At 35.7% G+C, this 14347-nt stretch overlaps 1 protein-coding gene across 4 annotated transcripts in view; it reads right to left on the bottom strand.

The window, feature by feature from the left end:
* LOC125346233 (cytochrome P450 2C5-like) overlaps positions 1 to 13023 on the bottom strand; it is a 66991-nt gene extending 53968 nt beyond the window's left edge. Inside the window, exons 1-7 of one of the 4 annotated variants that reach the window (XM_048338633.1) lie at positions 12816 to 13023; positions 12258 to 12420; positions 11930 to 12079; positions 9747 to 9907; positions 8005 to 8181; positions 5512 to 5653; positions 1679 to 1866 (exon numbers count right to left, since the gene is read on the bottom strand). In XM_048338633.1, the coding sequence (XP_048194590.1) occupies positions 1679 to 1866; positions 5512 to 5653; positions 8005 to 8181; positions 9747 to 9907; positions 11930 to 12079; positions 12258 to 12420; positions 12816 to 12983 (1149 nt within the window). In that variant the 5' untranslated portion in view covers positions 12984 to 13023. Of the gene's footprint in view, positions 1 to 1678; positions 1867 to 5511; positions 5660 to 8004; positions 8182 to 9746; positions 9908 to 11929; positions 12080 to 12257; positions 12421 to 12815 lie in introns of all 4 variants that reach the window. The other 3 variants (XM_048338632.1, XM_048338634.1, XM_048338629.1) reach the window with 3 other exon arrangements.
* Positions 13024 to 14347: the final 1324 nt, after the last annotated feature.

The following is a 14347-nucleotide window of genomic DNA, read 5'->3' as shown; positions in this document are numbered from 1 at the left end:
TGGTAGACCACTAGCTTTGAGCAAAATAGCACAGGGACAGCACCCAGGGCCTGAGTTCAAGCCGCAAACTGATAACAAAAAAAAAAAGGAAACAAAACAAAGAATTATAGAGGTGACAAAAACACTGAAAAGTACTTATTTCAATCTTTATGTCTACAGGTGATGGACACTTTCATCCAATGAACTGGCTTCAGAGTCCCTAAATATCAACACAGAAAATATGAAAAAAAGGCAAGTACATCCAAAGCTTAACAATTCTTTAGCAATAGACACCAAGGATATTGAAGAAGAAGAAAGCCCAAAGAAATCTTAAGCATAATTAAAAGCATGATCAATAAAATGTAAAATGAAATGCATAAATGAGTGAATATGAAAAGGAGACAAATAAACATCTGAATGACTTAAGGAAAGAATACAAAATATCTATAAGGACTTCAACGAACATACAGAAATCTTTAACAAAAAGAATTAAACTAAACTGTGGGAAACGTAAAGCTATATAAATCAAATAAAAACTCAATGGAAAAGAGTAGATCAAATTGAAAACAGAATATCAGGGCTCAAGGACAAAGTAGATCTATTAGAATGGTCAGATGAAGAACTAAGTGAAAAGTAAAGTATGAAAAGAACACACAGGTCCACTTAGGAAACTTGAAAGATCAAAACTGTCAAACGTAAGTAGAGAGGAAGGAGAAGAGGATCATGATGAAGGAATAGGAAACATATCCAATAATTTAATAGAAATATATTTCCTAAATTTTTAGCAATTCAGGCACATGAGGTCTTTAGGACAGCAAACAGGCCAGATCAGAAAAGAATCACCACACCACACACTATAGTTAAACTTTAAATGTTCAGAAAAATTAAGGAGTCCTGAAAGCTGCAAAAGAAAAGCAAGTCATTATCTATGGTGGCAAGCCCATCAGCATAACATGAGATTTCTCAAGAGCAGAAACCTTAAAAGCAAGGAGAGCATAAAGCCATGGAAAGCCCAGGCAGGAAAGTCCCTGAGTTTCTTGTCTCCAATTAGAGCACAAGAGTGAACATGGTGATGTTGCACAAAGTAGTAGAGCTTTAGCCTTGAGCAAATGAGCTCAGGGACAGACAACTGCAGAGTTCAAGCCTAACAAAAACAAAATAAAATGATAACAATGGAAAAACTCAGTATTTACAGAAGGTCTGTGAATGTATTTTTTAGCCACTCTATTGAAAACAAATTATTCCTTGGAAAATAAAGTAAAGCATAGATAAATTCGGAAAATGACTTATTCGTGAACTGAAGAAAACAAAGTAACATTTCCCCCAAAATTTATCTATAATTTTACTGTAGACATACTAAACTTGCCAGCAGAGTATTTTGGAAATTGATAAACATAAACTTGTGCATTCATTTGGAAGCACAAAAATTAAGCATAGCCATTAACAAAAAGCAAGGAACTAAAGACAAAAAACAAAACAATTAAAGGAGCAGAAAAAAATTGGAAAATTCACACTGCTAGATACCAGGGCTATTAATGCATGGATATATAACCCAAACTTCCCCACATCACAAACTCTCCCAGGCAGCCAACTGTGAGACTTTTGCTGCTCTCATGGTTGGAGGAGGAGCAGAATCCCACTCAGGAACTCAGGAATTCAGGCTCCCTGTGGAGGCTCAGCACAGAAGAAACAAGCCCACCTTGGGAATGAGGTAGCCTCTGAACTTAATGTCCCGGGTCACTGCATGGGGCACGTTCATGGGTACGAGATCAATGTATCTCTGGATCTCATGAATCACAGCATCTGTGTAGGGCATTTGGCTCCTGTCTTGCATGCAGGGGCTCCGGTGCCTGCCAATCACACGGTCGATCTCTTCCTTCACTTTAGCTGGTTGAGAAACAAATAAGAAATGGCAGATAGGAGGAAAGTGGCACATTGGTCACAGTTATTCACTACTACATAAAGAGTCATAACGAACTTCAACAAGATTTAAGGTAAAAATATATATATGCCCAATGGAATACTTATACTTCAATATATACATACGTCAGTCTACTACTAAGTAGTCTTATAATGTATTAATATATCCATAGAGTTTAGCTTCTTGTTAAAAAAAACCAAAAACTGTTCATGTGCCTGTAATATACTTTATATATTGAAGTAAAATAACTACTTAACATATAAGAAGCATATTATCATAATTACAAAATAAGGGGAATTAAACATTAACAATGAAAGTACATTTGGGGGACATTGTTATCTTCACTTTTATCTCTAGATTTCACAAATCTCCACAAATATTAATGGTAATACATGGGCTACACAGCTACATAAATGACTCTAAGTATGACCTTAAGCATGTTAATATATTATTCTTAGTTTGTTATAATTCAGATATATTTTTGCTGTTACAAGAGGTGAAATTACTATAAAATGATTTTCAGATCATATTATTTTAAAGAACAAATGATGTGTCTTTAAAAGTTAGTTTAGCTTCTGTACTTGATATGAGTAGATGAGTATATTTCAAAAAGAGTAAAACAGGCTATAAGTAAAAATATGAATGAAAGTACATTATAAAGACTGACATTAACCTTGGTCAATGTACATTATAAGAACAGACATTGGTGCACTGTAATTCATGAGCTCATGTGTTGAGTTGAAACCCCATTTGTACAACTATTCAATGATGATGAAAAAAGAAAATATTTGTATGTATGAATGGAAGTAACAGCATTAAAGGCTTTTGTACAATTCATATACACTAATGTAAATGTAAAAACAAAATAATAGTGCTCAATGAAAAATAAGAAATAAATAGTAATTTTAGTTTTAATAATTACTAAAACATTATACAAATAGTGTCTATGTTTTTGTGTGTACATATATGCAATGTGCAATAGTCATTTCATTATCCAACCACTTTATAATGATAGCCATATTGGGCATTAAAGGTCTGCTTCTGACACTTATCTTCTTGTTTCTAAATAATGACCATTTCTTTTTATCTTTTTAATTTCTTGTTGCTGGTCCTGGGGCTTGAACTCAGGGCCTGGGCACTGTGCCTAAGCTTCTTTGTGATCAAGGCAAGCATTCTACCACTTGAGCCACATGACCACTGTTGGCTTTTTCTGAGTTGATTATTGGAGAGAAGGGTCTCACAGACTTTCCTCTCTGGGCTGCTTCAAGCCTCCATCCTCAGATCTCAGCTTCCTGATCAGGTAGGATTACAGGCTTCAGCCACTGGTGTCCAGCATCAAATTGATTTTTTTAATCACTTTTAGAGAATATTTATTGAATTCCTAATATGTGAGATCACAACGTGCATTCACATCTCTGTCTTACTTTTTTAGCCACATCTACAAATAGACAAATAGAGATACATACATATGCACAATCCCCCTCAACTCATTAATAACAATATACTAGATATAGTATTTGAGTTTTTAACAAGTAGTCACAGTTTCAATCATTCTGATTACAGAAATATTGTTTCCAGGGTGAAAAGTAGACTTACTTTTCATTTATTATACTTCCCTTGTTTTTCACATCAGTTCATGCTTTTCCATATCCTGAGTTAGAATCCATTTGGAAAAACACAAAAAAAGTGTTTAATACTTCTAGCAATACATGGTCAGTAAGTGAGAAATGTAAGACACTTGGCCAATTCTCCTTCTTTAACAGTATCTCCCCTCTCTCCTTGCATCATTTGATTCTGCTTTGTTCTGATGTGGGTGTTTTCTACTTGAGTTCCCAGCAGCCTCAGTGTCTGTCTCAGAGTACCCCACGACCTTTCTTTCCCAGTCTGGAGTCCATGTTTTCTTTCACTTGGTTTTAAATAAGTGAATGAGCTGCATTATACTGTATTTTGTGAAAAAGGAGAAAATGGGACATAAAGTTTATGACTGATATGGAAGTCTAATTCTCCCACCTTTTTTCATCACTGCATAGGTACCTGTTACTCTTAAGAATTCAGATGCACCGAGTATATTGGAAACCATGTATACTGGTATTAAAACTAAGAAATTGAAAGTGAATACCAAAATTGAGAGACACAGGGTAAAAAAAGACAAAAAAAAACTACAAAAGCAATACTTGCAAAACTGTTGGGTGAAAGTGAACTGAACACCTCATGGGGGAAAGGGAAAGGGGGAGGAGGGAGGGGGGGTATGAGGGACAAGGTAACAAACAGTAAAAGAAATGTATCCAATGCCTAACATATGAAACTGTAACCTCTCTGTACATCAGTTTGATAATAAAAATTTGAAAAAAAATAATTGGGATGCAATTTTCATGGTCTCTTTGTATAGGACCTAGTTGTATCTTTCTGAAAGTTGTGATGATCTCTCTAATCCTGGTGTTCTGGAATGGTACAACCTTAGGTTGAGCAAATGCTTTTATTCCCTTTATTCTGCTGGACATTTGGAGGGAATTTTCTATCAAATTGTAAAATACAGAGGCTCATATAATTCTTCACTCAGGAAGAATTTCCGGGAACGAGAAAAAAAAAGCTGTGCATCACAAACCACCAGGAGTTGTGCTGGACCGCTCCTCTTCACACATTTCTGAGTACAGAGCTTCCCAGCTTCAAACTTTGTTTTTTACCCAATAAATGGAGCTGTGGTGAGAATTTGAACATGGAGAGTCTGTTTTCTAAATTCTTTTTTTTTTTTAATCTTCTTGAACACCTGTTATTTCTAAATAGGAAACTATATGGGAAGTATAGAGACATAGCTTGGTTTTTTCTTCCCTCATAACTTTTTCTGTTACCACATTTAGATGAAAGCATCATGTATCTGGCTCAGTTATTTTATCGCTGTTAAATCTACTCTGAGTGGCAGAAGTTTGGTTAAGACTTCTCATCTATTTACTATTCTCCTCTGCTTTTTCTCCTCAGAAAACAAATTCTCATTTAAAATTGTTTTATCATTATTTCTTAAAACTTAACAGAGCTTTACCACAACTAGAACTCTACAAGTGTAAAATAAGATTGTAAGAATGCCCTTGTAAAACTCTAACTTTATCAAACATAAGTTTTACAGAAGCAGAATTATAAAAATTTAAAATTCCTTTAGATATGGCTTCTGCCTCAATAATACCTCTCTAATGAGTCTGCTTTTAGGACATATCCCAGAATGGAATTAATCTGAGACACTCATTAATTACTAGGACTTCTATTTATGCATGAATGAAGAGTTTCCTTTGAGCTATAGCAGAATAAGAATTGTTAGAATTCAGAAAGGTATATAGAAGAACTTACCTAATGTAAAAACTGGGATATAGGTCTAAAATCAATATGTAACTTATGTCACTTTATGCTGGAGCTGTTTTCCAACAATTACCTCACATAAAATGCAGACACCAGAAAGAGTCTTATTGCTTTCCCTACTGCCTTGTTCTCATCACTTCTCTCTGATTACAGCAGGTGGCACAGGATACTGAATTGTGAGATATATTTGACAATACAAATCACTAGCAGCAACTTTCCTATATTTTCCTGAAATTCACTTAGGTCTCCACCTGTGCACCTACCTGTGACATGGGGGTGCTTCATCAGGAGCAGCAGGCCATATCTCAGTGTTGTGCTCGTTGTTTCTGTCCCAGCACCAAATAAATCAAATGCAGCAGCTATCAAATTTTCCTTAGTGAATTCTAATGGTTCCTTGTGATTCTTCTGGTCCTAGGATTTGACACAATTATATTATTTACCAGACCATGTGAAGACAGTGAATCTACAGTATCTCACAGTGGTACAAACCTAGAAAGTAAAGGACTAAGAGAAATGAACAATGACACAGTGGGGGTGGTACACTAGTTGAGTCTAATGTTTCAGGACTTTTGTGCTGTCCCTAGTCTAACTGATATGGTACTGAGACTATATTTGAAGTCACGAAATGCATTATTCATTTAAGCCACGAATAACTAAATTTTCTCCAATTTTTAAAGGATCAGAAAATTGAGTAACAGAAGTAGGAAAATTGGGAACATTGGGTTATAAGCCCCAAGTAGGAATCTGCAATTAAACTTTTTTGATGTTGATGATGTTACTGATCCTGGTATTTCCTTCAATGTTTTGCACAAGCTAGTGCTAAATCACTTGAACCACAGCTCTACTTTTCACTTTCTTCTACTTAATTGGAGATAGTCTTGAGGACTTTAGTGCCCTGGCTGGCTTCAAACCTTGTTCCTCAATTTCAGCCTCTTGAGGAGCTGAGATTTCAGGAAAGAACTCCTAGTTGCAATTTAACTTCTTATATCAAATATTTACATATGTTTAATATTGCTTGTAAAAAGTGCTAACAGCAGAAGAAACCTAGGAGTCACAAGGAATAAGAATGACTTCATCCAAATAAGATGGTCCAGTACATGGGAAGCTCCAAGTCAGGTGGTCTAGGGAACCTGTGAGGCAACGACTAGGAATGCATGAGCTGAAGAGACACTAAACCATGAAGCCACGATGTGTTCACATTACCTTGTCATGGTAGAAAGGAGAGAGTATGGATAAAGCAGTGCCGAGGACTGAGAGGGTGGTGTAAAATTAAGTTGTCAACAAATCTTCACTTTTAAATGTTGAATGAGAAAATTATTAAATGATCAAATTATATCATTTTTCTAGCTGGTCCTTGGCCAGCATTAAATCCATCATGCTTTTATAATATCCAGATTACCTGTAGTGTATCTAATAGTATATAATATGATAATTAAAATAAATTGCACCTCTCAACATTTGTACTTGCTAGGAAAACAGCCATCTCCTTTGACAATATCAACTTCGGGTGCTTTTTAAGCTCGTCACGTTAAATTGACTTTGGTAACATCAACTTGGCGTACATTGCTTTGGTCATCCAGTTACATTTACACTTAAATCGTAAGGTAAAATTACTCAAGAATGTGTGCTCAAACACCAATAATAAAATTTCCATCTGTCAAAATGAATTTGGAGATTTAATAGTTGCAGGGCACAGAGCCTATTATAATCCAGGCTGTAAAAATGATGAAAAAAATTAATGAAAATCGAAATGAATGAAAAATCTAATGATTCCATGTCGTGGACTAAAACACTGATTTTATCTCATATCCTACCACAGTGCAGAAGTTCATGCTCCTAATATAAAAGAGAAGAGAGTCGATTATGAATAGATCTAACATACAAGAAGTGCTAAGGGGGCTGGGAATATGGCCTAGTGGCAAGAGTGCTTGCCTCGCATACAAGAAGCCCTGAGTTTGATTCCCCAGCACCACATATATAGAAAAGGCCAGAAGTGGTGCTGTGGCTCAAGTGGCAGAGTGCTAGCCTTGAGCAAAAAGAAGCCATGAACAGTGCTCAGGCACTGAGTCCAAGGCCCAGGACTGGCCAAAAAAAAAAAAGTGCTAAGGGGAGTCAGCTGAAGCATGTTGAAAAATCAATATCATATTAAGAAACACATATCTTTATTAAACATAAATTTACAGATAAAAATGGATATTAATATTATATTTTTGTACTCAATGTTTTTTAGTTTATATACATTTTTAAAGGAAATGAATTAGGTAACAATTATAGATGAATGCTAGGGGTGCCACACATACTAAATATGTAATTTTTGTCAAAAACAACCTAAAAACCATGACCAATTAAACATCATTCCAGAATTATTTCTTCAAGGCCCATTCTAACTTACAGAACATGCAGGAAGTCCACCCTAATGGGTCTTCTATTCTGTGCAGTATATAATAATTATACACATCTCTATAAAAGGCCACAATATTTTGCCTGGTACTTGTTTCTATTTCACCTGCCCTGGGCATTCTGCTTCTCCTTATTATATAATTTTATATAAAGACAAAAGTAAATGTATTCTAATTACTTAACAAATTAATTTTAAGTTTCCCAGGATGCTTAGTGTAGATTCATCTACATAATTGATAACTTATTCTTTCAAGCATGGTGGCCTAATTGTTTAAACATCTCTAGTAATACCGAATATTCTATGTGACCCAAAATGCACAAGATTTCAAGTAAATGTGCATTTTTTTTCATTTTACCTGTTTCATCTTAATCAGGAAACAATCAATCAAGTCTCTGGTATTGTTAACATCCAGTGATTCCGCGTGATCATTCACTTTCTTCAAAATATAACTTTTAACATATTCAGCATTATCTTGTGCTGTTTTATGACTCCCCGGTACATAATCAATGAGACCAGGGAAAAGGTTGTAGATCTAAAGGTAAAACATTCATTTATTAAATAAAAATATGTTTGGCTATTCATACTACACATATTATAAAGAACTTGGCTCTAAATAGAAATGTTACATGGTTTTCATCTTGAAGGGAAACATTGATGGAACATATAAAGTGAGAGTGTTTCAAGGATGTCCCAAAACTCAGCCTCATGCCAGAGCATCTAACCAACTACTCCATGATAAAATAGTGATTATTTTTTACTGAATTTAGTGCATGCCAAATAAGTACAAAGAAACACAAAAAAACCTTGTGAGGATTTTTATACTTCAACTTTTGTCATTTCTGCCCTGGCTCTCTCATCATGTAGAATCACAGAGGAATCAACAAACACTCTGACTGTACTCACACAGTCATAGTTGCTTCCATTGTCCTAACTACACTTCCTCTGTGAGGAAAATACTTCTGCCCAATAATCCCATGACTACCAGATGTCTGGAAAACAAACCTTTGGGAAATGTAAGCTTTCACTAAGGACCTGGATATCCACAGATCGACAAAGCATCTTTGTGGAACTGAACAAAGCCATTTGTAAGAATATGTCTTTGAGATTTATGGGAAATATCAAATTAATTGCTTGAGTTCATTAGCTTGACTCAATACTATATTTGTGCTTTTTTCAGTGGGTATAAAATTTAGGCTAGAATTTTTTCTGAGATGTTTACTTTATACTCTTTTTCTTTCATTTTTATCAGCATCAGTTAGTTGTCAAAGGCTTTTATGTTGACATATCCATGTGTAAATGAAATACATCTTTCATTTTGGCACCAGTACCAGGGCTTGAACTCAGCACCTCAGAGTCTTGCGTGGCTTTCTTGCTCATGGCTAGTGCTCTACTATTTGAGCTCCATTTCCTGCACTGTTTCTTGCTGGCTATCTGGGAGATGAAGTCTGGCAGATACCTCTGCCCTGGCTGGCTCCAATCCTTGATCTTTTAGGTCTCAGTCTCTTGAGACACTGGGATTTTAAACATATGCCACAAGTGCCTGGCCATACAATATACCTAGATCAGACTCAGCTCCTCTGCTACTCTCCCTCATCTTTCACTTGTCTGATTCTCAAACCAATTCCAAAAACCGTCATTGATCCATTTTTGGAACTGCAAAACATGAACTAGATTTCTGTCTCTTTCCCTGTATTAACATGAAGAAAAGTTAACCAAAAATGAACTTTCAATATTGACATAGACAGTAATTTCCTGAATAGCATTCTACAATTCTTTAGGTAGAACTGTCCTGTCCAGATATTCACTTAACTAATTATTCTTTATTTAATTTGGGTCTGTTTTTGTTTTATTTAAAGAAGAAAGATAAGAAAGAAAGAAAGAAAGAAAGAAAGAAAGAAAGAAAGAAAGAAAGAAAGAAAGAAAGAAAGAAAGAAAGAAAGGAAGGAAGGAAGGAAGGAAGGAAGGAAGGAAGGAAGAAAGGAAAGAAGGAAGGAAGGAAGGAAGGAAGGAAGGAAGGAAGGAAGGAAGGAAGGAAAGAAGAAGAGGGAAGGAAAAAGGAATTAGTTTTTTCTTAGGAAGAAAAGATCTTGGCTTCACCTGCGTCCATGGTGAACTCAGAATCTTGGCATTCTCATTCAATTTCTCCATCAAGTTAAGCAAATTCTGGTCTTTATAATCAAAACGATTCTGGAAAACAACGGAGCAGATCACATTGCAGGGAGCACAGCCCAGGATGTAGGTGGGGTCACAGGGTGAGCCTGAGGAATCAAAAACAAATTGAAATATACATATGAAATACTTAGCCTTTGTCATCTTTACAATTTTTATTACTGTGTTACTTATAAATTCCTCTAACAGCCATATATCCAATATGAATTAAACTGGCCTAACACTTTACCTGAAGCCTGAGTTGGCCAGTACAAACTAACCAGCAAAATAACGACAGTTCTTCCTAATTGCCTTTACCTAAAGTCTTTCAATCCCAGATGTAGGCTATTTTGGAAAACAAAGGCTTTTATATACCTAGTAGTCAACTGTTCTAAGTACTAATGTACCTGTTTACAAAACCTATAGACTACTTGGCACTGAGAAAGAAAAGGAGAGACTATCAAGTATCTGTAGCTTCTTAAAATCAGGAATGGAGTGAAACTAAAGAGGTAGATTTTATCAGACCTTCAAACACTAGAGAGAACCAAAGTAAAAAGCAGAATGCATTCATATAATATGAGAAAGAAAAAGTAATAACTAAATTTAAACCTTTAATTAAGTGTAAATCTCAGGTAAGGCAAACAAAAACACAACATTAATAAATGGAAGCCTTCAATATTTAAAAGTGAATTCCTCTGCTTAGGAAAGAAAAAAGTCTAATCAAACACCAAAATTATTTTATAAATGAGGCTGAAAGTTTGGAATTCTGGCATAAATCTTCCATATATTTAAAATTTGTCCATCTCTAAAATTCTACCATTTGACAGATAAATTAAACAAAATGATTATTTTTTTGCACTCTCCATACAGTGAAATTTCAATGAGCAAATAATAAATGTGTAAGATGCTACTGAGTTTAAATTATAGAACCTAAATAGTGAATTGTGAATTGGTGTTGGTCATTAGAATTATAAAATAGTCATTGAGTTTGTTGCACGCATGAAGGCTACTTAAAAATTGAACTGAGTCAAAGCTCTCAGAAAAATTCTATTTTAACTATGAAAGGGAAGGTTACTTGGCAAATTGATGAGATTTTTCTGTGATTGCATTTGTGTCTCATTCACAGGTTAAGTCTGATTATCAATCCTTAATTTTACTTGAAAGAATGAATTTAAAGGCTAGGACATTTAGAATCCAAGTTGACAACGCTATTCATTGTGACTAAAGGTAAAAGCAGTTAATTAAAGAAATAATTGGCATGAGATTTTTAACATAAAATGTAAGAAATATGGAATAAAATGATAATCAACACTGAAAATTGAACTCAAATATGCTGAGAAGTTTGGATAAAGAACTGATCATAATAGTTGGAATCTAGGAAATTGAATTGTCTAATCAATTTGTGTGGCTTAGAGATTCATGATGAAGTACTGGGTAAGAAGAAATAACTAAGGTTGATCTGTAGCAATTGCACTATTATTGCAAAGAAATAACCTTTGACACAAATTATATTCAGAAAATAAAGGAAATAAAATTGTACCTTACACTACACAATGACTATCCAAAATTACAGTTTTGGACACTGAGGAATCACTGAAATGTCTCTGAAAATGAGGGCACCATATACCTGCATCTGTGTGGGGCCAACTGAGGGTTGAGAGGGCCCTTACAACCCTGCTCATTTAGCAATCATTGCCATGTTATGACGACACTAGGTACACTGAATTATGTTAGGAGAGAAGCATTGTTCCTTTAGAAAAGAAACTCACCTAATCTATTCAAACACTGGCAAGGTTCATGACTGGAACCCTTGGGTACTCACAAGGCTTAAATCTGACAACTGTGGTTGGTACTCAGCCCGGGAAGTCAATTTGATACAAATCTATGGCACCTGTACTATCTCACTATCAAAAAGCTTGAACAGGAGGTGTAGCTCAACTGGTAGAGCACCAGCCATGAGCTGAACAAGTATTTAGACCTCAGAGTTCAAGTTCCTAGTATCAATTTAAAACCAAAAAGATTCATAGTCATGATTTCTGATGTGAAAAAAAAGAATCCATATCTGAGACAAAAGGGCATTACCAGAGGCTTTCATATCCCTGTCTAAATTAGTGATTTATTGCAGCTCTCACCATTGGTTTTCCTCAACTCCTCCACAAGGCAGTGGGCTTCCTCTTGAACACGCTCTTCAATGCTCCTCTTCCCCATCCCAAAATTCCGCAAGGTCATGAGTGAGAAGCGCCTCATTTCTTTCCATCTGTGTCCATTGCTGAAAATAATTCCTGAATGAAGGGAAGCAGAAACATGGATGGAGAACACAAACAAGGAAGAGGAAGAAGCAGATGGCAGCCACAGGGATGGGCAAACTGACTACAGAACCCTTCAGGCCTCTTTTCAGTCCTCATTATCTCCATATCCTCTGCTCAATACACACACACACACGTTCATATGTACACTTACCAAGGCCTTTATTAATTTTGTCAATCAATGGGAACCTGCCTCTCCCAGAGAACTCCTCCCCATGATCAATCAGGGCTTCCTTCACTGCTTCATATCCATACAGCACCACAGTGGGCTTCATGCCAAAATACAGAGTGAACACAGGGCCATACACTTTGGAGAGCTGGAAATGAGAAGAAAAATTATCAGTGAAAGACGTCATATTTACTTCTCAGAGTGAGCCTGAGCAAAACGGACACCATCATTATTTTTTTAATTGAGATTTTTAAAATTTTTTATTTATTTATTTATTTTTGCCAGTCCTGGGTCATGAACTCAGAGTATAATATTTGCAACTTTATGGTTGAGACTCTAATAGACAATAACACACTCATATAATACATTACTTCATTCCATGATTAAGATACAAACTGGCACATTAGACATATAGTACTTCATACAAGCATTTTGCTTTAAAATAATCTATCGTGCTATTGTATCTTCAGCAGTAGGTTTAAAATATGATTCAATTTATCCCTTGTCAGAGACCGCGGAAAAGGGAGCATGAAGAGTACTTACATTGGTTAAAGATTTAGTGATGTCTTTAATATCAACCTGCGGTATATTACCAATAACTGGGAAAGGAGTGGGGCCAGGAGGGAGCTTCCTTCTTCCAGAGTTCTGTCTCCATATGGAAAAGAGAAGCAGGCAGGAGAGACCCAGCACCAGGACAACTACTGGACCCATTGAGGCTTCTCTTCTTGCTGAGAGCACTGTGAGCTTGCAGTGCAGACCTTTTATAGTGCTCCCAAAACTGTCTGGCATGCCTCTTCAATGGGTTAGTAATGAAGTAGGTAGATATTTTCCAATCTGTTTTGATTAGACTTTGTCCTGATCATAAGATAAAGGTTGAATGACCTGCACACGTGTCCCTCTCTCCAGAAGGCACATGGGAGACTGTGGTTTAGTTGCACTTGTTAGTGATCAAATATTGCTAAAGTAAAATACAAACCTACATGCTTTCAGTGTACAGTCATGATTGAGAAGTGCCATAGTTAATGACTTGATATATGAGAACGTTACTCAAACCCTATTTCTCCTTTTTTTACTTTTTATTGTTATTAAAAAGGTGATGTACAGAGGAGTTAGCATTACATAACTTAGACAAAGACAAAGAGAACAATCTTGATTCTCTGATTACAGACAAGTTGGGAAGTGATGGTTTTGAGGATATTCTGTGGCTCTATGAAACATGTAATTAAGCTTGTTTTGGCTCACTACAACACTTACAGATGTGTTGTCGCTACTGGGACTTTTCCACAAGTTAGTAGACTGGTCATTTTTATTTCTAAGTATATGTGAAACACTTAGCATTAGTCATCCCCTTTAAAAAGCCAAATATATATTGAGTACTGACCCAAATTTGCAGATCTTTGATCATTACATTACAGAAAAATACTATCATTGTTGTTTTTCTTTTTCTAATGAGGTAGGGATGATCAGGAGTACAGGAGAAGTGTCAATGCCATGTTACTTGTAGATGGAAGATGTAGGGTTTCAGTGAGATTGTCTCATGGCCATAGCAGTGCACAACAGCTTCCTGAAGAACAGTCCTGGAATTCTATTCCCATCACTGCGGAGTTGAAACTTGCTCAGAATAACCCAGGGGAAAGCCTGTGTCATATGATTTAAAGGCAAGGTGAGGGGAATTATGGCTCCTCTACTTCTCATTCACAACCAGAAAAGATGTTAAACTGATTTGGGTCTCTCATTTTAAGGAAATGAAAATAAAACAAGGTACAACGTTTGCATGACTGGACATGTCAATATGAAATATTCCTGCATAACTAATTGATGCCAATTAAAATACACAGTAAAGAAGGGACAGTATAGAGAGCAATAGATACTTAATTGTGGACATAATTGAGTCGCCATGGGCTGTAAGGATGTTTAAACTCAAGTACAAAACAACCAGAGAATGCAAAATTAAATGATTCCAATACTACTAAAATAACATACGCTGTTAGGAAAGTAATGCTTAAGTAAAGGTATGTTTGTGAGAATATCATATTTGCTCATATAGGTTTTGTTTTGTTTTGTTTTGTTTTTTG

Source organism: Perognathus longimembris, chromosome 2 (assembly GCF_023159225.1).
Source record: "Perognathus longimembris pacificus isolate PPM17 chromosome 2, ASM2315922v1, whole genome shotgun sequence".
Taxonomy (NCBI): Eukaryota; Metazoa; Chordata; class Mammalia; order Rodentia; family Heteromyidae; genus Perognathus; species Perognathus longimembris.
This window is presented reverse-complemented; position numbering and strand designations above follow the sequence as displayed.